At 41.7% G+C, this 24471-nt stretch overlaps 1 protein-coding gene across 1 annotated transcript in view; it reads right to left on the bottom strand.

Moving 5' to 3' along the window:
- The window catches only part of KDM5B (lysine demethylase 5B), a 39702-nt gene extending 26776 nt beyond the window's left edge, over positions 1-12926 (bottom strand). Inside the window, exons 1-7 of the mRNA XM_068986161.1 lie at positions 12808-12926; positions 11854-12024; positions 6241-6375; positions 4398-4494; positions 3170-3279; positions 1396-1554; positions 828-947 (exon numbers count right to left, since the gene is read on the bottom strand). Coding sequence (XP_068842262.1) covers positions 828-947; positions 1396-1554; positions 3170-3279; positions 4398-4494; positions 6241-6375; positions 11854-11955 — 723 coding nt within the window. The 5' untranslated portion in view covers positions 11956-12024; positions 12808-12926. The remainder of the gene's footprint in view (positions 1-827; positions 948-1395; positions 1555-3169; positions 3280-4397; positions 4495-6240; positions 6376-11853; positions 12025-12807) is intronic.
- Positions 12927-24471: the final 11545 nt, after the last annotated feature.

The following is a 24471-nucleotide window of genomic DNA, read 5'->3' as shown; positions in this document are numbered from 1 at the left end:
GAAGAGGCATCAGAACTGTTTTAGCAAACATATGGAGAAATAATATGTAATACAGGAGGGGTCAAAAGAACTGAAAATTTAAAGGGACTATAACTTGAATTTATTTATAAGCCTGTTAAATAAGGGGCTATTTTAAGTAACAGTTAACATTAGTGATATTAGGAGAAGCAGGTTCACCCATACATTGCTGGGATCGCATAAATGGTATAGCTTGGTGTATCAGATGGGGAGAAGATGGATAAATATTAAGAAAATAATCCAACTAAAGAGATGCATACAATGTTTGCTATAGCACTTTATTACTAGTGAGAAAAAGAAAACACAGCTTAAGTCTCCAAAATTATGGTAGGTGCCCTTTCGTCCTGGTGCACTCATTCACTGAATGAAGCACACTTACGCTTCTAAGTGAATAAAGGAGGATTTAAAAGTGTAAAGCTCACAGCGCTAATTTATGACAACATAAGAATACGTAAACAGGCCCCCAGGGCACAGCACACTGACTGGCACACAGGAGTCATTCAGTAAACGTGATGTTTTCTTCAAACTATGTTTGTTGAATTGGAAGGACTGCCAGTGTTGGCCTTTAATCGGCGTTCTGTCCCTGCTGCTATATCATTTGTCTCAAAAAGCCTATCCTTAGAGAAATCAAATGAAATCTTAAAGAGTGCATTTTAAAAGTATTGTAGAATTTTAATACTACTGAACAAATTAAAGGTTTTATTGTGCATGAACTGACTACCAGAGTTAAGAACCAACTCAAATATCCTCAATACACCTTCCCTCAAAGTTATTAGAACCCTAACTCAGAGCAGCACGAATGTACATACATGGACTGGCATGTTGAAGTAATCAGATTTGAATGCATCTGCCATTTCGCCGAAAGTACGGAGAGTATAGTCCCTGGCCGCCTGCTCAAAGCCGAATGCTTCTTGTGGCTTACTGCATTCCTGTCCAAAAACAAAGAGAAAGGAAAAATAGTTAAGTATATTCATATTTACTTACAGTTCACATATATGTATATTTGAGAAATCATAATTACATGTTTATTAAAATTACTTGTGCAGTGTAATTCTACTTGTCTGGAAAATATTAACAGTGGTTATCTATTGTGAAGTTATCTATATTTTAGGTTGTTCAGTTCCTAAGAATTTTTGCAAAGAGCATACAATGCTTTTTTTAAATGAGAAGTTTTAAAGCATAGTTATTAAAGCATTTTTCTGCCTCTTAGCTGACTGCATAGCTGTGCAGTCACTTCCAAGACCTCCTTTCCATTCAGGCCCACCCCAGTTTTTATCATGAGCCTCATTATTATCAACTGCCCAATATAAAACACAAAGGCAAAGAAAACACATTTGAAGGAAACGCTTTACGGCCGCCTCTGCTATCACTTCTGACCTGAGCCAAGCACTTAGGACACCTCCAGTCTCCCTTGGGAACGTCATGGAGCGGCGGGATCAGGCAGAAGGTGTGGTAGCTGTCATCACACCCGTCGCACAGGAGAAGCCGGTCCTCGTCGCTGCCACTGCCACACAAGAGGCAGACGTACAGGTCAACCTGCAGCGTGAAAACAGGCACGAACACAGGCAGGCTCTTGAGAAATTCTAAGAATGTGATGAATCTGCAGTATAATCTAGTCTCTTCAATCTGCTGCAAATGAAAATGTTTCATCCTCTGTAAGGAACATTCTAAATAAAAATGTTTCACCTTCTATAAGAGATATTTCACAATACCCATGCACTCCCAACTGTACAGAGTAATTTTCAACATTTCTCAATTATGTGTTTTAATTAAAGTTACTTGTTAAATATCCAGCTTGTATTAACTTACAGAAAGATTAAGTCTTCTAGAAGAATAAGTTAGGCAATAAATTATTCATCTAACCAAAAACAGAACTTACAAAGGAAAAGTTGAATTTTAGCATGTTAAAAGGAAACTGTTTTAAGTTAATTAAGCATATCAAATTACCCCTTTACATCCTAATTCAAGAGTGATAGTTAAGAAGCTCTCCCAAATACACAAGGACAAAACTACTCAGAAATCACCTACTATAAGTTGAATACCGTTTCCCCCAAATTCACATGTTGAGTCTTGACTCCCAGCACCTCAGAATGCGACTGCATTTGGAGACAGGGTCTTCAAGAGGTCGTATTTGTTTTTGTTTAGTTGCACAGGCGTGTGCGACTCTTTTGCAATCCCATGCCTGCCAGGCTCCTCTGTTCATGGGATTTCCCAAGCAAGAACACTGGAGCAGGTTGCTATTTCCTTCTCCAAGGGATCTTCCCAACCTAGGGATCAAACCTGAGTCTCTAGCATTGTAGGTGGATTATTTACCACTGAGCCAGCAGGGAAGCCCCAAAAGGCCCTATGAATGGGCCTTAATCCAATCTGACTGGTGTCCTGATAACAAGGGGAGACTCGCACACAGACACACAGAGCCCAGGACAGAGGCCTCTGGCACAAACCAGGCCTGCAGACACCTTGACCTCAGACCCGCAGCCTCCACCGCTGGGGGAAATCGGGTTCTGCTGCTGAAGCCGCTCGGTCTGTGATACTTCATCAAGGCAGCCCAAGCAGGCGTCTTCGCTGTAGCCAACAGAGACCCGGACTGGCTCACAGAACCACTTTTCTGATGGCTGTGTTTTCGTGGTGGGGCAGGGACAGATATTTATGAAGAGAACATTTAACTGAGTAACGTCAAATTCCAAGATCAAAAGTACTGCTGTTAAGCTGCTGCTCCCAGGCGCTCAGAAGGGGGCTGAGGGAGAAGCCTGGCTTTTTCTGTCCCCCTGAGTGAACAGCCCTGCCGGGCCCTGGCTGCCAGGGGCCCCACACTCCTTCCCCTTTCCTTCCTTGCTGGAGAACACCATCGTCATTTTCTGATCCACCTGCAGCTTACCTGGAGGCAGGTGAGTCACTTAGCAACGACGGCATAGGCCTGAGCTCACCATTATTCAGGGCTAAACGGCATGGCCTCCAGAGACACGGCCGTCCTTGTCCCCAGGAGTGACTGCCATCTTCACGATGCTTCCGTGTTCCCTGTTTACAAGCTGTCGATACAAACCACCTCCGCAGGTCTCTTCACTGTTAGAGACCCTGAACCAGCAGTCCCAGGCAAGGCATTAAATATTTATAAACTGGGCCACAGAAGAGTTTAAACATGTCAACTCACAGCATTGGTAGTTTTTTTAGCTCGACTCTTGGGTTTTTCCTTCTCACTTTCTGTAACATACTCTTTCTTTTCAACAGGTTCTTGCTTGATGCTGCTTTTCACGTCTTTGTCTGTAAGAGGCAGTCCAGGTTAGCACTTTCTCTGCTCTGCTTCTTCAGCTTTCTCCCTCCTCACCACCTCCTCCCGAAGCACACGCTGAATGGGTGTCCCGCTGCTCTCACCGCAGCGGCAGGGGCACCCCGAGCGACCATGCTCAAGGGCTCTGTGCTCATCGCTTTAGGGTCAAGTGCAAACTCTCCCATCACTCAAACTCTAAGATACGAGCACTTCTGGAGATGCTGCTCAAGCCTGTATGCTTCTAATGTGGGAGGTGAAGATACGGTCTTAAGACTAAGACACCACATATGCAGCCAGTGAGCTCCTCTTGCTCTTGCCTGTGGGACTGACAGCTCACCACCAGAGCCTCCCTCCACACTCCAGACTGCCCTCCATGGTCTGAGGTTGCTAACCTAACTTTCTCGTTTCAAAGATGCAGACTTTTTAGAAACACTAGCTATTAGCTAATGGGCTATCCTGTGCCAGGTACTGCACTAAAGCACTACTGTATCTATCACATAATGCTTTGCATCAAATTTGTTTCAAAGACAAGAAAACTGGCATTCACGGCAGATAAGAAACATCTCTAAGGCCATACAACCCGTGAGTGGTTGGGCCAGGACCAGACTCAGATCTGCGCTGCTAACCCCGTCTATTTCCTATTGCCTTGTGCTGCCTTTACGCTGACACACCAACCACTAAGAAAAGTCTCCTTGAATAGCGTCTTCATTACTAAGTGCCTCCCTGTCTAGAACTTCTCTCAAGAGAGCGCCAAACCTGCCTTTCTGTGACTGACATCGAGCAATGGCCAGGCAGGCAACTAGAACCCAGACTAAGCAAGCGTGCCTGAAAGCAAACCTCTCAGCTCTTCAGTCAAAGGTGCCCATGCGTCTCACAAATCACTGCTTTACAATTAATGTTGCCAAATCAAAATTCAAAGTAGCAACTAGGGAGAGCTGAGACCATTTCACCTTCTGGTCACTTCATACGTGAACAAATATAATAAGATTTTATCTCTCAGGGTGCAGCGCAGTGACTAGTATGGAAAGCTGCTCCACTGTTTCAGTTAACAGATGAATGGCTGTTTTCACTTATCTGCTCTTCCTCCCTACCCATGGGTGGACGTTCTTACCATTCTCACACTTTGGAGCCAGACATCCCATTCGACGCCTCAGGTTATGAGTTCTGGCTTCTGTCGTCTCTTCGGGTTCTATTTTAATATTCATGGCCTTAAAAAAATTTGTCATATACGTGAGTATCTTCTTTAAAAAGAAAGAAATATCCTAAAATCCAGTTGGAATCACAAAATCCCCATAATCTTAAAAATTATCTCTATCAATAGGACATTCAAAACATAGCTCCCTTTCCCCTTAAAGGAGAGACCCCACCTTTATTCTTATAATTACTTAAGGAATGAATGAGGAAACTTGTAAGTTACGAGTCTTCTCCCCTTTTAACAGGACAAAAACAATCAGGAAAAGGCAAGGGATCAGGAGTGACTGATGGGAAGCATCAGCACCCCTACTGGGAACAGCGCGTGTTTCCTCCTAGAAGCTCCTCACTCCTCCTCTGCTCACAACTTACACTCTATTCAGTCATCGTTAGGCCACAGCCTGAACAGTTACAGAAATTCCATAATTTCATCAGCCTGTAATTTCTGCTGGCTCTTCCAAAGTTTGGCTGCATTCAAGGAAAATTCAGCTTCCACAGCAATTTCCTATTAACTCCTGTAGTGGACTATCACTATAACCGCTCCCCTAACAGCACTGAGTCATGGGCTCCCATCAGCAAGAGCATGCAAGCCAATCACGGTCCCTAGTAGTCACTAACGTGCTCACACTGGTTGACAAGCAAAGCCCTGTCTGCTCTGGGACACAAGTGAGGTTGTGAAACTGTGCCCCACGTTCACTCACACAGAATTAGGACGTCCACTGCTACCATCACCGTGATGTGTCATCAAGACAGACCTGGACGTTCACAGCACTTGGATGTCTTACACATTTCAAGATCAAGATGTACTCAAACAAGAACTCCCTTTAAGACGAATACACCTGAAGCCTGCCTGTGGGCTTCAAATAACCATTTATTCCTATTCGGAGGCACTCTCACTTCAGAAAAATGGAGTCATCTTTTCCCTATTCCAACCCACCTAAATAAAAAATAATTCTCTTAATTTATCCATTTTCTCAGAAACCAAAATGGCTGATTTTTTTCATCCTCTCCAATAATTACTAAATAACCCAACTACTGATTCAGAAACCCAACTAATGCCAAGAGGCTTCCCAGTTCTAAATTGTTCTTAATATGTTAATCACTGATTCTTCATACATGTCCATCAAGCCAGGGAAGAACCCCAAACTTCCCCCCTCTGTGTGGGAAAAAGCTAACTGGGAAAGCACTTTGCTCCCTTTCTAGGAGAAGCCTCTCAGAGCAGGAGTGTCTGAAAGCGAGCTGGTTTTGTTAGCCGTTCACTCCTGATCTTCCCTCCTGCTTCTCTTTCATTTCACCTGTGCTCAATTCCCTGCCCCTTGCCGCTGCAGCACGAACGTTTGCCACAGACATATTCCTCTTCAAGTCTGACAGAAACAACTGTCACTACCTGCTTCCTAAATGCTTTGTTAAAAAAACAAAGTTCTTCTCAGCGAAAAATCTTCAACTTCACACCTACTAGCCTTAACCCCCAATAAACTCTGCCCAACATCATCAGGGTCGCAATGAATGCCTATTCTTCCCAAGTCTCTGACTGTTAACCATTCAGCAGCAGACTGTCCCGGCAGCATAAACCTAGAAGGAGTTCCTCAATTCCTCGCCCCTCTAACAGTGCGATTCCTCCAAGTGCAAAAGCCAGCGTACACGCAGCAGGCCTCTGTGAGGTCAGGAAAGTTCAGCCTGTGGAGAGCGCATGCGCGACAGAGTCCGGGGTCAGAGACTCCAGCACTGGGCTCCAGGCCTGACCAGCCTCACGAGGCTCTCACCTCCGCTCTCATGCGCTTTGCTCGTCGGGCTGGGGGACAGGTTTCCGAGGGCTGCACAGACTGCCTCTGGGGAATATCATGGGGTTTGTACTCCTTGTCCTTTGTGTCTGTGGTCAGGTTTGGCTTCTGCAGACACTGGAAATAAAACACAATTGTACTGATGAATTTCTCCCATTTGAATCTAAAGAGAATTTCAATGGATTTTTGCAGGGTATATGTTACAATTACTGATGGAAATACAGGTGTGCAATTTTTAAAATCTAAATAAATAAATGCAAAGACAAGTCTGCAGTTATCAACCATATACACACACATATAGTTATAACACCTTGAACTTTTTTCCAGGAGGTGAACAGTGCTGCTTCAACTCATGTGATGCTGATGTCATCTCATCAGGTTACAACAGGCCACAGCAGGCTCAAAGCAGCTCCCATGAGCCAGTGGCAATTATCCTTGCTTACAACTTGTCAATTAACTGAAGGTCCAAATTGCTAGAAAGGCCCCTATACGTTCCCAAAATAGCTTTGCATAATTGGAATATCTCATTTAAAAAAAAAATTTACAGCAATGAAATGTGGAATTCAGTAAGTTTTCTACATTATGTTATGCTATCCTGTAGGTTTAAACATAACTAGCCACCTTCTGTTATCAAAAAAATATCATTTGCATTGAGAAAACAGATTACCTGACTGTTCTCCCATATTAAGGCTTTCCTTTTCTTCAACATATCCCTACAAAGTCTCACTCACGAGGCAAAGGTTAACAGGCAGCCCTCAGGAGTAACTTTGGTTCTGGTCATACAACAGTGTCTTTTTGCTCTGATTTTTCTTTTTGGTTTGATTTGAAGCCCACTGTAAAAGGGTGATTTAATGCCAGATGTGACAAAACAGTGATAACAAAATTTTACCACTGAATCGAATATAAATTTCAAGAAAATACTACTCCTTTGTAAGAGGACCTACAAACATCACAGATAGCATTTTTAAGAGCCGTTTCCACAACGTAAGCACTGAAGGCTGTTATGTCATCCACACTCAGAGTAAGATACACCGAAGTGATAACCTTCTACAGCTTCCGCTCTGCGAGCACCGTCACAACCACAGCCTCACTAACGTGACCGGTCCTTCCTCATGACATCTGCAAAAAGAACCAAGAGAAAGGGGGAGCAGAAACACCGAGACACCACAGAACAACCACCTGACACAGTCTGCTTCCAACACAGTGTCAGGGACTAGTAATGAAAACACTCACAGGCTGCTCGATGCTATGAACAAGTAACCAATCTGCCACTGGCAGCACACCCTATAAACATTAAAGATTCTTATTCTGAGATTTGCTCTAGAAACACCAATTCAATTAGAAGAGAGTATCACTGGCATTGTGTAATTAAGTAGTTAAGAGCATGTTCAGTGAAAACACGTAGATGGGAATAAAACCTGTCTACCACCTAAATTAGTCACTTTCATGTATTAGATAAACTTTCTATTGAAACCTGAACGTATGTATGATTGTGGACACAGGAACTAGGCTGGTTCATAGACATTTTATGAAGTGGAGGGTCAGAAATCAGAATATTGTGCGTGTGGTTCTTAGTCTCCACTGCTGTAAATAGCTCCATAACACATGGTCTGCTTGGCTGTATAAGGGCTTTGAAGAATCAAGATAAAATCAAGCTCAGAAACTTTTAAGAATGTATATGAAGAGATTAATTTGTTTCAAGTGAAGGTGTTAGTTGCTCAGTCAGTTCAAAACACACCTGATATGTTTGTTATATATTTAATGCTACCACATGCCAACTCTCAAACAAAGGTTTGAGAAATTGGGCCTTCGAGGTAACTGGAATCATCACACGCAATGACATCATGCAATCCCGTGAGACACTAGAGCCCACGGGGTGCGAGACTGAAGCTCCGTCCCGCGCGAGCACGGCGCCAGTCTCTCGAGTTTCCCGAAACTTACTTCAGGCTTCAACAGTTCCTTCACAGAGCACCCGTCTCCCCCAGCCCTTACTAAGGGTTTATCTTTCAAGAGAATTTTTAGGTTTACAGTCTAGTTGAGAGGAAGGTACCTAGATTAACCATACAACCCTTGCCCCCAACACATGCACGGCCTCTCCCATCGTCAACATCCTCACCAGTGTTAGGACACTGGCTCCAGCTGGTGGGCCGACACCGACACAGCCCCCAGAGCCCACCGCTCACGCCACAAGGCTCCCTCTCGGTGACGTGCCTGCTCTGGGTCTGGACAGAGGTGGGGCACCACTCGGAGCGCTTTCGCTGCCCTCAGTCTGCTGGGCTCTGCCTGCTCCGCTTCCCTCCGCTCCCCCACCCCTTGCGATCACTGGTCTTTGCACCGTCCCCATGGTCTTGTCTTCTCTAGGGTGCCACTGAGGTACAATCATCCAGTGGGCGCAGCCCTCCCATCGGCTTCTTTCACGTAAAGAAACGCACGCAAGCTTCCTCCTTGTCTTCTCAGGGCTTGACAGCTCACTGTTTAGGGCTGAGTAATACTCCATCGTCTGGGTGCCTCACAATTTGTTTATCCATTCGCCTACTAAAGGACATCTTGGTTGCTTCCAATTTTGGCAATAAAGCTGCAACTCTTTGGGTAAATACCAAGCATGTGCCTTCCGGGCCGTGTGTGGCAATCAGCACGTTCCGTTCTCTAGGCAGTCGTGCGCAGCCCTCCAGGGCGGCGGCGCCGTTCTGTGTTCCCACCAGCAGTGGAAAGAAGCTCCTGCTGCTCCACACCCCACCAGCACCGGGGCCGTCGTGCTCTGGATCCAGTCACTCTAATGATGCCCAGCGGCCTCTTGTTGTTTTCCATTAAAAATATATGCATTTTGATTCTCCTTTCCTCTAAGGATTATTTTCAAAAATCAGAAATGGGCACAAAATTCACACACAAAGAATGCGACGTGAGAAATCAAAGCAAGGTCTGCACTGGGGCTTCCCTGGTGATCCAGTGGTTTAAAATCCCCGTCAGCGCAATGGCCACGCGTTTGACCCCCAGTGCAGGGAGATCCCAATGAGCCTGCGCTAGAGCTCATGCTCAACAAGACACCGCTCCAACAAGCCCAGACACCGCAGCCAGAGAGCAACCCCGCTCAACACCGTGAGAGAAGAGCCCACCCGCAGCAACGAGACCCAGCACAACCGAGAGAAGGGCCCACCCGCAGCAACGAGACCCAGCACAACCGAGAGAAGAGCCCACCCGCAGCGACGAGACCCAGCACAACCGGAAAGAAGCAACCTAAAAAAAAAAGAGGTCTGGGTATAAAAAAGGGAATGCCACAGATTCCTTAAAAACCTGTATCTTCAAAGATATACACTGACATGTTAAGCAGGAAAAAAGTAAGATCAATTCTGTACATGAAGAATATACCTCCATTTGTATGTATGTGTATAAAAATAATACATGAAATGAGAGGATTAGGTGGGATTTATTTTCATCCTATTTCCCTTTTAGACTTTTTCCACAATGAACATATCAGTAGACCCCTCAACAAATATTTATGTGTTGTAGATGCAATGTTTGTAAAAGGTTCTTTAAATATCCACTCCTTTCAGAGGTTCTTTAAATATCCACTCCTTTCAGACTATAATTGTATAAATGCTTACATACTTTTCAACTATGAAACTACAGGGCCTCTAAGTACATCAGTTCAGTTCAGTTCAGTCACTCAGTCGTGTCCGACTCTTTGCGACCCCATGAATCGCAGCACGCCAGGCCTCCCTGTTCATCACCAACTCCCGGAGTTCACTCAGACTCAAGTCCATCGAGTCCGTGATGCCATCCAGCCATCTCATCCTCCGTCGTCCCCTTCTCCTCCTGCCCCCAATCCCTCCCAGCCTTGGACTGCAAGGAGATCCAACCAGTCCATTCTGAAGGAGATCAGCCCTGGGATGTCTTTGGAAGGAATGATGCTACAGCTGAAACTCCGGTACTTTGGCCACCTCATGCAAAGAGCTGACTCACTGGAAAAGACTCTGAGACTCTAAGTACATAGATTGAGCTATTTCTAAAATGTTGCAACCCATAAAGCAGAGAGACTCTTTCTCTGTATTTTTCTAACTTCTGCACCAAGAAGGTTAAAAGGAAAAAATCTACTGTGGGCAAAAATATGTAGATCTGATTATAAAACAGAGACATAAAGGTTCCACACACAGTATTCTTAACTATTTCATCCATGGGTTCACTCAACACTCACACAATCCATCTATCTTTAAACAACTTTCTGAATATTAGAATAGTCACATTCTTCAAGGGTAAAAAGAATGCCTTCCTGGAATCACGAGAGAGAAAAAAACGCTATGAGAATCTATAGGGTGCGAGCATCATGGATGGTGTATCTGCCTCAGGATACAGTTCTGATTAGTGGTTCACCCTCTGAAACAGTGATACCTTCCTACTTCTCCACCTAACAGTTTCTAAAACTACAGGGGCCCCTGCTCTAGTGCACAATATCTCAAAGGGTAATTATGATATTCTTCTTCCTACCAGGGCCTAAAATAAAGTGGGAAATTTTTATAACACTGTTTTGCTTTTAATTAGAAGGAAGTTTTCATCTGAATAATTTGTAAGGAAACAAACATGGTTACACAGAACTATCAGAAAAGGGATCCATTTGCTGTCCAGCACTGCTAAGTCCCCTGCGCGAATGCTAAGTTTCTTCAGTCATGTCCAACTCTCTGCAACCCCATGGACTGTAGCCCAGGAGGTTCCTCTGTCCATGGGATTCTTCAGGCAAGAGTACTGGAGCAGGCTGCCATGCCTCCTCCAGGGGATCTTTCTGACCCAGGGATCAAACCTGCGTCTCTTAGATCTCCTCCGTCGGCAGGCAGGTTCTTCACCACTGGCACCACCTGGGAAGACCTACCAAGTTCCCTAACTCTTTACCAAAATCAACATTCTATTTGAAAATCTCCTTGGAGATCTCAGCTGGCAAGAGAGCACACAAGCAAGATATTTCACATGCTATACTTTCATGTGACAGGGAGAATTCCGTTTTTTTAAAGCCTCATACTTTTTTAACTTATTCGCTATCATTTGTTTTCGGCTGTGCTAGGTCGTTGCTGCCTGCAGGCCTTCTCCAGCTGCGGCAGGTGCGGCTTCTCTCCAGTTGCAGTGCAGGCTTCTCACTGTAATGGCTTCTCTTGCTGCCGAGCAGGGGCTCTGGGCACGTGGGCTTAGTTGCCCCACAGCATGTGAGACCTTCCCAGAACCAGGGATCAAACCCATGTCCCCTGCATTGGCAGGTAGATGCTTTACTGGTGGACCACCAGGGAAGTCCAGGAATATACTTTAAACAGTAAGTGAACGCAAAAGCATGAGTTGTAACAAGTAGGTGATAACCAACTGCTCACTGTAGGAAAGGAGCATGTAATATAGGTTTCAGTTTCCTCAAAAGACTATTTCCTCCACAACCTTATTCATTCCCAAACAGCCTTTTTAGTATGTTCACTCTCGAAACAGAACAAAAACAGAGGAAAAATTGATAAACCAAGTCTTTTAAGGAAGTATTCCATACATAATCAAGGCCTTTTCATTCCTCACAAAGACCATGTACCAATAAGCAGCGAAATAAAACAGGTTAAGGCTAGCCCCACTCACCCTCAAACTGTCTCCAGACAGAAATAAGTTGTAGGGGTTCAGTATTCGCTCATAGTGTCCTCTGATATGAGAGCCCACAGCTTTGCCAGGAGCAAAGCCCATCTTGGTGGCAATTTTGGTCCATTTTCTATCCTTGCAAACAACCGCAAATCCACCTTCCTCTGCAACTAACTGTTAAATAAAACAGCAAAAGAAATTAGAAACATTTATAGGGAAATCACTTCTAAATCCCTCAAGCCTAGGTATGGCACCGAAAATAAAATGTTCTTGGCTGTGATCATCTTTTTTAAAAATTACATTTTCAAAGTAAAAAAATACACACATATATATACATACACACATATATATACACTATTAATTTTAAACTAGAAATTAAAAACACTGCTTTTGACAGCATAGTCCATTAACTTTTTGTACTCCTCCAAAAGCTACTTCTCAGTTCCCCAAAGTAGTCACGATTTTCCATGAGAAAGAACTAAATTAGCAATGAAATCTCTGATAAAGACAGAGTTCAAGCCATTGGTCAAACCCAGTGACCCTTTAAAATCTCCATAAACTGATGAGTAGGAAGAACAGCAGCATGCCCGGTGGAAATAACGCAGGCTTTGGACTGAGATGAACTTTAAGGTAGAGAATTATAACTCAGCCTTTTCAAACTGGTCACTTTGGACACTGAAAGCCACTGTTGTCTTATCTGTAATAAAAGAGACAGGAATATCGAAGAGGACCATTGTGAAGTTTAAGTATGACTAAAACCAGGTGGTAGCAATATACTTCACAAGATAAGGCTTTCAAACCTGAAAAGCAGAGACCAATTAATCACAAAACTGAATGATGAATTTTACTTTACATATTTCAAGCAGCAGTAAGTTTCTTAGTTTAAGGCAATGAAGAGCAAATTCATGCTGTCAGAAAAACTATTCACTGAGAAAGATGGTCATTAGGCTTTTTTACCTTATTAAGCTGAAACAAGTCCAAGATCTTCCTCTCCACGTGTGGAATTTTCAGAGTACTTCCCTGTAATTCCCAGTACTTTGCAATCTGGTCCAGGAAATTTAATTTTACACGTGTTTGAGCCTAAATGACAAAGAACTGAGCTTTACTCTTACCGAGCTTATTATAAAGCTCCTTTCCTGCGCATGGGATATTTTCATTCTTAGAATATTTAACTGCAATAGCACTTATGAATTCAAGAGAGAAACTGTCCCAAAATAGACAAAATAAAACTGATTAAATAATTACACATAAAAAATCAAAAATTTAATTCCGTCCCTACCAGGTACCAGGTTAGTAGCAGCTCCACACTCAGGAAGTCCTCGCATAACATAAATAGGCAAAATCTGAAAAGTTCTTCATTTAAGGAGCATCGTAGGTAAGCTTCTATATGCCCCTTTGGTCTTTTTACAATTTCAGTATTTTAAAGTTCTATTTTCTCCAAGTACAAATTTTCTTATTTGCTCAAATGCAAATCTAAAAGCACATGTTCAGCAGCAGTTCTACATCAATTTTAATAGTCTGGATACCTTAGCAAAAAAACTCTTAAATGTTACTCCTTTAACAGATTACTAACTGTAGCCTACAAGTCATTTTTTTTTAAATTATCTCATTTTTCTTTCCCCTCACTGTGAAATTCAGACAGTTCTACGAGTTTTATCTTGCATAAGACCAAAATTGAGATCAGTATTCAGATATTCCCACCTACGTCAAAGTTAATACCCATCTTCCTATCTTTCAAGCTTAATGTGAAAACACAGTGAAATGCCTGAAAACATATACACCAGATGTCACCACTGCCAATGCAGCAGAGTTCCAGTGGACACAGTTTTCATTTAAGAATGTTTGGTTTGGTATAAAAAATAAAACACGGCTCGGTATGAAAATTAGATTAGCAAAACATTCATATGAACGATGTGCCTTCATGCGAGAAGCGCTCAGCTCTTACTCGCCCAGCACTCTAGGGCTCAAGTCACCCAGGACTAAAGAAGAGACACTCCCCTTCTGTAGAGAGTCCCAGGCTATTCATTCCTCCTTGGGGAAGGAGAGTGTGTTCTTAAATCTAAGTGAAGACATGCGGAAGAATGGAAGAACCTCAGAGCTGGAAGATCTTCTCCATGAAACAGTTCTGAAAGCAAATGCCTTTCAAAATCTAAATTCTATTCGTTGTCCCTTAGATTTACAAGGATTTAAATGCATTTATTAACAGGCTGGCAATTACTGACAAAAATCAGTGTTTGGGGGTTTGCTTCAAAGGCTTATTGCCATTTGTTTTACTATATTAACAATTACTAGCTATACTTTAGTTTCCCTGAAGCCACTAGATTTGCGACAAGGCCTAGTTCAGAAGAGCCCTTTCAGAATACTAGAATACAGGCAACCAGAATAGTGGTTAAGACGTCACCTCCAGTTCATTCAGCCTCTGGATGCGCGGGGTAAAATGAAGTTTGTCAACATCACATGCAAATGGTGGCTGCCAATCCTAGAAGAGAAGCAACGGCTTTCATTAGAAAACTTTATAATTCTCACACTTAGAAAAAGAGTCTTGAAGTTAAATCTCTGGTTAAGTACAGTACATGTCATTTCTAATGAGTCAAACAAAACACAGAGCAGTAGTTTCTCAACCTTTTTCCACCAGAACAGCGAGGTATGTACAATCCCCCTTCTCCAAATAACTGACACGGCCTGCACACACCCCTCCAACCAGGGTCCAAAGATGCCGCCGAAAGGTCGCTAGCTCAAGCAAAAGAGGCTCCCACTCCTCTCTTCTGTAAGGACCTCTCACTTTACCAAACGACCATGAAGTGAAGTCGCTCACTCGTGTCCACCCCTTTGCGACCCCATGGACTGTAGCCTACCAGGCTCCTCAGTCCATGGAATTTTTCAGGCAAGAGTACTGGAGTGGGTTGCCAAACAGCTATATTAATGTCAAATTATATACAAACTGTATTTTAGTATCTGTAACCTAGTAACATTAACCTTTATTATAAAATTGAGGATAAACTCTTCCCTGGGGGAAGGAGGGCTGACATCTAAAACCAACTTTAAGAATCATCCTTAAAAAAAAAAAAAAAGTCATCCTTAACATACCTATTGATCCGGGTTCTTGGAAGAACTATTAGAAGAAAACAGACAAGAAGGAGAGTGTATATGAACTGTTTCCAAGTGGGAAAAACTGTTCACAGTAAGAGAATAGTTAAAAGGTGTTAAGAAGCACCCTGAGTTAACCAACAGGCACAGAATCAGTCTGGAACAACGACAAGGTTCTGGAGATGGACAGTGGTGACGGTTATGGAACACTGTCAATGTACTTAATGTTACCAAACTGCACCCTAACGATGGTTTACTTTATATTATGTACTATTTTAGTGTTTCAACATAATTTTAAGACAAAAATTAAACTGTTGAAGAGTTCTAATAGTGGCTTCCCTGGTAGCTCCGACGGCAAAGAACCTGCCTGCAATACGGAAGACCCAGGTACCATCCCAGAGTCAGGAAGAACCCCTGGAGGAGGAAATGGCTACCCACTCCAGTATTCTTGCCTGGGAAATCCCATGGACAGAGGAGCCTGGTGGGCTACAGTCCATGGGGTCACAAACACACACATAGCTCTATTTACTGACACTGAAATTTTTCCTTACATATGTTTTTTGGAAGAAAGAAAAACAGGCTATATAATAGGAAAATAAAACAGGGAACGAGCAACAAGGGTAACAGTGGTTTGTCTTTGGTAGGATAACGGGTGATTTTTCTTTTGCTTCACTACCCATTTTAAATACAATCTGAAATATATTAAATACATTATGTAATACCTAATAATAATAATAATTTTAGATTAAGAGAACAAGTTAATACAAATGCTGGTTACATCTGTAAATAACAATAAAATACTCTGCAGCTGTAATGAAGAGTATCTAGACACTCTAAACATGGAAAGACAGCCAACAGTGAATGAGTGAAAAACTAAAACTTGCAAATTTGTGTTAACATTTGTAAATTGTAAAGACTATCATAAAAGACAGGGGGAAAGAGGTTATTTAAATTTCAAATTTATATTGTTGGAATTTATCACTATCGACCGCTTTTAGTTTAAAATTAAAACAAGACTTTGCTTTTGTGATAGACACACAAGTGAAAATGCTCACCAGCAATGCCTGATTAAACATTATGTTAAAAAGTAGATTAAATATTACAATTGTTTTAAAAAGGAAATAAGTAGATTACACATTGGTACAAAGCTATTTACTACAATCCCAAAAAGAATAGGAAGGAGAAAGGAAAAAATGACAGTCCTGTTTAACAAGTCAATTACAGATCAGGTCTTGAAGTGTCTAATGCTATCATACAGCCTCTTCAGCAAACACCACAGCTAATGTTTAAATGCTAGTTAAACATACTATATTGCTAACAGACTTACAAAAATACTACCTATTTCATCCTGGGTCAGAAAGATTAAAATGATTTTTGTTTACCTTGTTAACTAAAAATAAGGAAAGCAATGTGTTTAATTATATGAATAAAATGTAGCAGAAGAAAATTACATTGATTCTTAATATTCTGCAGCAGCATAATGGAAGACTGGATGTTGCTCAGAGCTTTGCTCTCTACTACTTCATAAAAGCTGTAGGCTTTCTGAATTGAATTGATACGAGTTGAAGGTTAGACCAAAAATATATCAAAGATAATGTGTCAAATATGTAAGTAAATGATTAACATAATGCCCAAATGATCTGCAACTTTTAGAGATTAAGATTTATGGGTAATGTATGATACGCTCCAATGAATCAAATATGCCTTCTATTTCCAAAACACAATGATGCAGAAATTAACTTCGTTGTAAGTCTACATATTAAAGTTTTCTAAATTAAGATATGCAGTGTCTTTGTATGTATGTAGCTTATTTAATTTATACTTGGTTTTAGCTTGCAACATTTTTTGAGTAAAATGAATCCTAAAAATCACACAAAGGGAAAACAATACGTGTTTGTCCTCAGGAAGTTCACACAGTGCGTATAACATGTTTAAAACCAAAACTATTTCAGTAGATTATTCCTTCACTAAATTCAGATCACTGCAAACTTTGTCTCCTCCTCTGGTTACAAAAAATGAGATAAAATCGGATAAATGTCATTCAGTTTTGAGTCTTCCACTGTCAGGGGCAAAGCTCTGCTCCAATAAAAGAAGCGCATTTTCTGTGCGATGCTCACTGTCATATTAGAACAAAGAAATCCTTGGCAAAGTCTGGCCTCACTGAGCCATGACCTTTACGTGTCGAAAGAAGCCATCAGAGATACACTGTGAATTAACTAATACCAGCCATCAGAGAAGGAAAGAGACCATAATAAAGCTTCTAAGAAGTGAAAATTTTCAAACAGGAATCTAATGTTCAAATGTCAAACAACAAAAATTTCCATCTAGAAACATGGTGATAATTTCTGGTTGGACAGTGAAGTATCTAAAAGGGATATCATGTAATCTAACCAAAATCTTGCCCTCTACCAATAAAATGATTCATAAAACCATGCTTTTTTTTTAACATTAGAAAAGCAATTTCTACATGAACTAGCTATAGACTGCAAGGAGTTCCATATAAATTCCCTGTCAAAATTCATTTTAATTTCCTTTAAAAACTTTAAAATGTTATTCAATATAAAAGTACAGTTATAATATTTAAAAGCTCAATTATCTTCCTGAGCATTAAAAAATATATTCCTTGGGAAGGCAGTTAAGTAGGACACTGAAGCTTCCAAATCCTGAGAGAGGCCTGAGAAACACCACGTAAACACTTTCCTTAGTCCCAGCACTGACTTAGCAACAGTAACTTACAGCACATTTCATTCAGAAAATGCCTGAAATGATGGACAGTATGAAAATAACTTCCATAGAATGTTAAAGATTTTTCAAAAACAACATGAAAATTCACTTCATAGATATCCACTATTAACACCCACATACTCAAAATACTAGAAGCTGTTTTAATGTTTCTAGAGACTGACATCATTTGAAACCTAACAATCACCAAAACGGGAAAGTATACAGAGGTTACAAGTTAGTTCTCCGATTCCCTACAGACAAAACCAAGTAAAAATCAGCATCAAAAGCACGTTAGTTTACAAAGAATAACATGAATAGAACCAAAGCTTTTTTCTAATTGCATATACTCTATCAATCCCATTCATCACTGAAAAAACACACTCACGGGATTTGAGTTCAATGCCAGCAGAGCTAAAACTCAGCGTTCTAAAGGGCAGATTCTCACAGTTTTTATGTTATCAACATTACCACAGAACCTCAGTGCAAATTTTAAGGATCTGAACAAAGAATTTATCTTAGAATGTTAAGGGAAGTTAAAAAAACTTTCTGTTGAGCTGAGGTTGTAAGATTTATCAGCCTTAATGAAGATTTCAGTAACATATTATGAAATACAATTAAAGACACTTTCTCACCCGTCAGTCTGTAAGACAGCCTTAAGACATCTGCACAAAAGCACACTCCCCGTGAACTGTGGGCACAGACTTCTTGCTCACGAGCCCCTCAGACATCCACTGCCACTCACAATGACACTGACAGGGGTCTAGCAGGGAAGTCTTGTGACAAAGGCTTTATTCAGAGTCTTCTCAAAGCAAACACACGCTGGCGCTGCTTCTCCTTTGCGTCTTACTCCCCTCGGGGCAGACCTGGCCCCAAGCACTTTAATTAGCCACCAGTTTGTTCAAGTATGTTTAAGATCGCCTGGCCTTAGTGAGCTGCTAGTAAGAACGCTTTGAGGATTTTCTTTTTAGACTATGGAACACTTTTATGTCTTAAATATGAGGCACTTTAAGTGTATGTGGTTTTCTCTGGGCAGGCTCACAGCTTTCACCAGGGTCTCAAATGGGTCTGTAACCAAACAACCGTACTGGGAGTACATCTGGCTTTCCTTTAAAAATTTTGCGCTTTCAAGTTCTTATCTCACTACCCTAACCCACTTTCTTTCAATACTTTCTCCTTTTACTTAACCAAACATAATAATAATAGATAAAGACACTTGTTCCTCAGAACATCAGCGTTACTATAGGACAGAAGAAGAGTAATGTACTGAAAGGCAGAAGACTAGAGTCTGCGTTTCATTCTTCACCACTTGGGCAATCTCAACTTCTTTCTGCAGGAAAGTATGAAAAATAGCTACCTTCAGGACTATGATGAGAATAGAAATTACAAATGTAAGTGTTGCTTACTGCAAAGCAAAAATAACAAGCATTACATCACATTGAGTTCTGACCGCCGAAATGTAATTTTCCTCTAGCAAAAAGTCAATGCAACCTCAACTTTCAAGGAGCATATGAGCTTAGAACTTTAAGGGCCCCATCCTTTCAGCCTAACTCTAGTTGGCACCTAGTTGCCAACCAGTACTTTTCATCATAGCAATTTCAACACAAGTTAATAAAGAGTTCCCTTAAATAAAGCAAATATTTCATAGTAACTAGAAACAGAGTACAACCTTTAAAAAAGAAGAGAGCAACATTTAAAAAAAAAGAAGTAACAGTGAAGATTGGTTGAAGACGGCAGACTACAAGGACATGCACTCACTTCCTCCTGAGAGAAACCAAAATCCCAGCTAGCTGCTGAATAACCACGGATGGGGCAATGCTGGAACCCACCAAAAAATATACCCCACGTCCAGAAACAAAGGAGAAGCCACAGCCAGACAGGAGGAGGGGAGCAATCACAGTAAATTCAACTTCCACACCCGCCAGGTGGGCAACACACAAGCTCAAAAACAACTGAACCGCAGAAGTTCTCCCACCATTGTGGAGGTTCTGAGCCCCAAGTCAGGCTTCCCAGCCTGAGGGTCCAGCAAAGGAACCGGGAATCCCCAGGGAATCTGACCTCGAAGGCCAGTGGGATTTGGTTACAAGACTTCCACAGGACTGGGGGAAATAGACTCCACTCCTGAAGGGTGTAGTTTAGTTGCCAACTCGTGTCCGACTCTTTGTGACCCCACAGATAGACTGTATGTAGCTCCCCAGGCTCCTCTGTCCATGGGATTTTCCAGACAAGAATGCTGGAGTGACGAGCCATTTCCTCCACCAGGGGATCTTCCCCACCCAGGGATTGAACCTGTGTGTCCACACTGCAGGAGGAGTCTTTCCCAACTGAGCCATCTTGCATGCACCAGGACCCGGGGGACAGGAGCAGCTGACCCCACAGGATACAGAACCAGACCTCCCTGCTAGCAGTGCAGGGTCTGCTGTGGAGGTGGGTCAGCAGGGCTCTCCACAGGGACGGGGACACTGGCAGCAGCAGCCCTGGAAGATGCTCCTTGGCATTAGGTCTTCTTGGAGGTCGCCATTAACCCTACCATAGAGCCTATAGCATATGATAGGGTCAATGCAGATTCCCTGGAGAAGGAAATGAACACCTACTCCAGCGTGCTTGCCTGGAGAATTCCATGGACAGAGGAGCCTTGGCTGCAGCCCATGGACTTGAAGAGTCTTGCAAAGACTGACGGAGTAACACTTTCACTTTCAGAGCCTATAGATCTCAAGGCGGGTCGCCTCAGGCCAAACAACTAACAGGGAGGAAGTGTAACTGCCACCCACAGTAGATAGCTGGATTAAAGCTTTATAAGAAACTTTACCAAAAGGAAGGATCTTCCCTCAAAGCTCAGTAGGTAAAGAATCTGCCTGAAAGGCAGGAGACCCAGGTTCAATTCCTGGGTCGGGAAGATTCCCTGCAGAAGGAAATGGCAACCCACTCCAGCATTCCTGCCTGGAGAACCCCATGGACAGAGGAGCCCGGCCGCCTACAGTCCACGGGGTCGCAGCAGCTGGACACGGCTAAGCAACTAAAGCACCACCATCACCACCAGGAGCCCCCGACGCAGGAGAGAGATGCCCTGGGGAGGGCAGGCAAGCCACTCCAGCATTCTTGCCTTAGAGGACCCCATGGACAGAGGAGCCCGGGAGTCTACAGTCCATGGGGTCGCAAAGAGTTGGACACAACTGAGCTAACACACAGAAGAACTAAAGAACAGAGATGAGCAACACAGTGGAAGCAATCAACAGCAGAAAAGCTGAGGCAGTGGAACAGGCAAGTGACCTGGAAGACAAAACGGTGGAAATCACTGCCGTAGAATACAGAAAAATGGGAAGGGAGAAAACAAGAGGACAGTCTCTAAGAGACCTCCGGGACACTGAGCACACCAACATGCGCATTATAGGGGTCCCGGAAGATGGCGAGGGCCCCCATCTCATTCAGTTTGCGTCCTCTCATTTCCCTTTTTTTGGTTGTTCTTTCTTAAGCCTTCATCAAGCACAGTAGAAAAGCTTTTCATACACATATCACATATACAAATAGTATGTAAAATATTCAGAAAACTTACGAGTTTAGAAAACTTACGAGTTTTTGCCTAGCCTAAAAAATCATGACATTTTGAGTCTACTTGTTTGACTCAGTAAAAAACTTTGATACAGTTCCATGTATTTTGGCATTTAGTATTCATGCTAAAAGTCTAAAAAGACAATTATTTTAGGGATTTTTTTTTCTTAAGTTGAATGAAGCTTGAAACTTCTAATCCATTTCTGAGAATATAAGGAAATACTATGTCGTTTAAAAAAAAAACATAGGAAATTAATGTGATACAGTATTATTAACTAAAGTACAGATTTTGTTCAAACTTCACAAAATTTTACGCTAGGGTACACTATCTTTTTAATTCTTTATTCAAGATTCCACATTGTATTTAGTTCCATTGAGCAACTTCAAATTCAGCTGCATGCAACCAATTCTGGAAAATTCTCTTTTCATTTTTATTCTGTTACAAATATTTTCTAATTTTCCTTGTTTTGGCTTCTTAGATACAGCCATCACTTAAAAGTGGACATTTAACTTCCAAACACATGGGGTTTTAAAAGCATCGTTGATGTTAATCTCTCACTTGAATGCCGTCTTCTCTGTGGTCACCCTCTGTGGTTTTCCAGTTTTCTAACCTTACTGAGGCTTTCAATGTCTAACTCAAAGATCTCTCTCGGTAAATGTCACACTGAACTTGAAATTATGTGGGTTATTTTCAAGTATCTTTTGGTATTGTGTGAAAATTGTACAAATCTTAATTATGCTAAACTGGCTCACGGGGCTTTTTCCAAGCCTACTATATCCTTCTACTTCTCTGTATATTCATTTCTATTAATTTTTGAGTTTGATACTGAAATCCCAACTAAAAATCTTAATTTACCTACTTAGAAAAAAAACAGCAATATATAAGTGGAAATATATGTAACTCTGTTCTATATTTTCCAAATTTCCTGTAATGTGTTATCATATCTTCATAACTTAAGAAATAAAAAAGATTAAAAAAAGAAGTAACTGTATTTGGGATAGAAAAGAACTTGTTTTAACTTGCATCCTGACTAAATTTTATATATCTATATACACAACTAATTATTAAACCTCTCTGTATATACTTTACTATTTTATACATTTAACTCAATAAAGTCAGAATAAACAATAAACTTAAATAAAATTAAATGGCATCACTGACTTAATGTACACAAGTTTGAGCAAGCTCTGGGAGCTGGTGGACAGGGAAGCCTGGTGTGCTGCAGTCCATGGGGTTGCAAAGAGTTGGGACACGACTGAGCGACCGAAATGAACTGAAAATTGACTGTAACAAGCAAGGGCTGTACATCCCCCGCCTGTCACCTGCTCGATGCTGCCTCCTCAGGCACAGTGGGGCTTATGCCTCCCCGAAATCGCAGAGGGGATGTCAGGGAGGAGGCCCGCAGCCGCACTGCCCAGGCTCAAAGCCTGGCTCCACTGTGACTCTGAACTAAGCTAGCTCCTTGTGCCTTGTGCGCACGCAGAGAGAGGGAATCAGGAAGCTTAAGCGAAATAATGTGGGCGAGGCCTTTAGAGAGGCACCTGGCATGCACACAGTGAATGACAGGAAAAAGCACGTTACCGAGCATGAAATGTTCATGTTGCAAAGATTTGTCGTTTCCAGGAAGCCTAATGCAATCATCTCTCTCTTTTTTTGATTGGTTATGTTTAAAACAATGGCTGTGATTCTCTAATCTTCATTATGAATTTGTATAAAATGGAATTCATTAATATATACTACTCGAGGTCCATTAATCTTCTTTTTTTCTGTATTCTTTTTCCAGCATTAGATACACGCATCCTGCTTTTTTGAAGCAGGATTTTCATGCTGAAAGAGCTTCCTAGGGAATTCCCAGGCAGTCCAGGAATCAACTCTGTGCCCAGGTTCAATACCTCGTCAGGGAACTAAGATCCCACATATTGTGAGACGTGACCAAAGAAAAAAAAAACACCGAGATTCTTATCAGACTGTTTTAGCTCAGTTCCTCAGTCATGTCCGACTCTTTGCGACCCCATGAATCGCAGCACACCAGGCCTCCCTGTCTATCACCATCTCCCGGAGTTCACTCAGACTCACATCCATCGAGTCGGTGATGCCATCAGACTGTTTCAGGCATAGAGGCAGTTAACAAAACTGTCCAGAGAAGAGGTGCTAGGGTGGCAATGGAATTCAACTTCTGTAACACAAAAAATGACACTCGGGGGCAAGTCTACCTATGGTTTCACGTGTGACATCAATATTTTATACTGACAAAGCCATTTTCTGTATGACCACTATGTAAAATTTCCTGACTGCATATTTTCTTATGGGACAAAGGCTAAGGAATACAGTAGGTTTAAAATATACTTTTTTCCCCTAATACAAAAGTAATCAGACTTATTACTGAAAAAAAATAAAGAAAAAAATCAGCCCTATAATTGTAGAGAAAAACCTGCTACATTTTGGTATACATCCCTCCAGTGTTTTTTCTAAGATGCTTATCTTCATAATTTCAAACCCTCCCCCAAAAAATTACATTGCATTTTACTTATTACTATACAATCAACATAAATATTTCATTGTAGTGGCACTTTAATAATTTCTTATTATTGGACATTGAGGTTATTTCCTTTACTTTTCAATGTTAATTATCATAAACAAAACATTTATACGTTCTAAGAAGCTTCTTTCAGCTTCACTCAAGGGTCACGTTTTACAGCCAGCCAAGCACAGGATAAAAATGAATCGATGTGATCACAGGAGCCACAGGTGCCCGCCTGAGACCCCCTTCTATGAAGGACAGTGAGCTCCGTACCAGAAGTACAGAATAAGGGAGACTTTACAATGGAAATTACCTTCCCAGAACAGTGCTATGGATGTCCAATAAACGCTCCTGACAAGCAAAGTCTAATTAGGAAAGTGAGTTTTAAATGTCTCTATAAGATTAAAAATATAAAATAAAAAAACCTCTCACTGCTAAAAACTTGTCAATAAAGAAAACTTGGTGACAAGTATTTGAAAACAATATTTTAGTAAAATACATCATGCTCCTTATTTAGACATGGGCAACTGTGTCAAGGGAGGTGCGTATTGTAGCAGAGGGCTTCCTTTAGTTAAGGTAAGAACAACTCCCACAGCTTTAATGTTTAAATATTCCCACAGCCAACAGGAAAGACTGCAAGAATAAATGGCTCCTGAAAAGAAAAAAAAAGCTGCTGATATGTCCAGTCAGTCCTCCTCAAAATTGTCAAGGTCATCAAAACCAAGAAATCTGAAAAACTACC

Source organism: Capricornis sumatraensis, chromosome 14 (genome assembly GCF_032405125.1).
Source record: "Capricornis sumatraensis isolate serow.1 chromosome 14, serow.2, whole genome shotgun sequence".
In the NCBI taxonomy this organism is placed as follows: Eukaryota; Metazoa; Chordata; class Mammalia; order Artiodactyla; family Bovidae; genus Capricornis; species Capricornis sumatraensis.
Note: the sequence above shows the minus strand (reverse complement) of the source record. Positions and strands in the feature narration are given on the sequence as shown.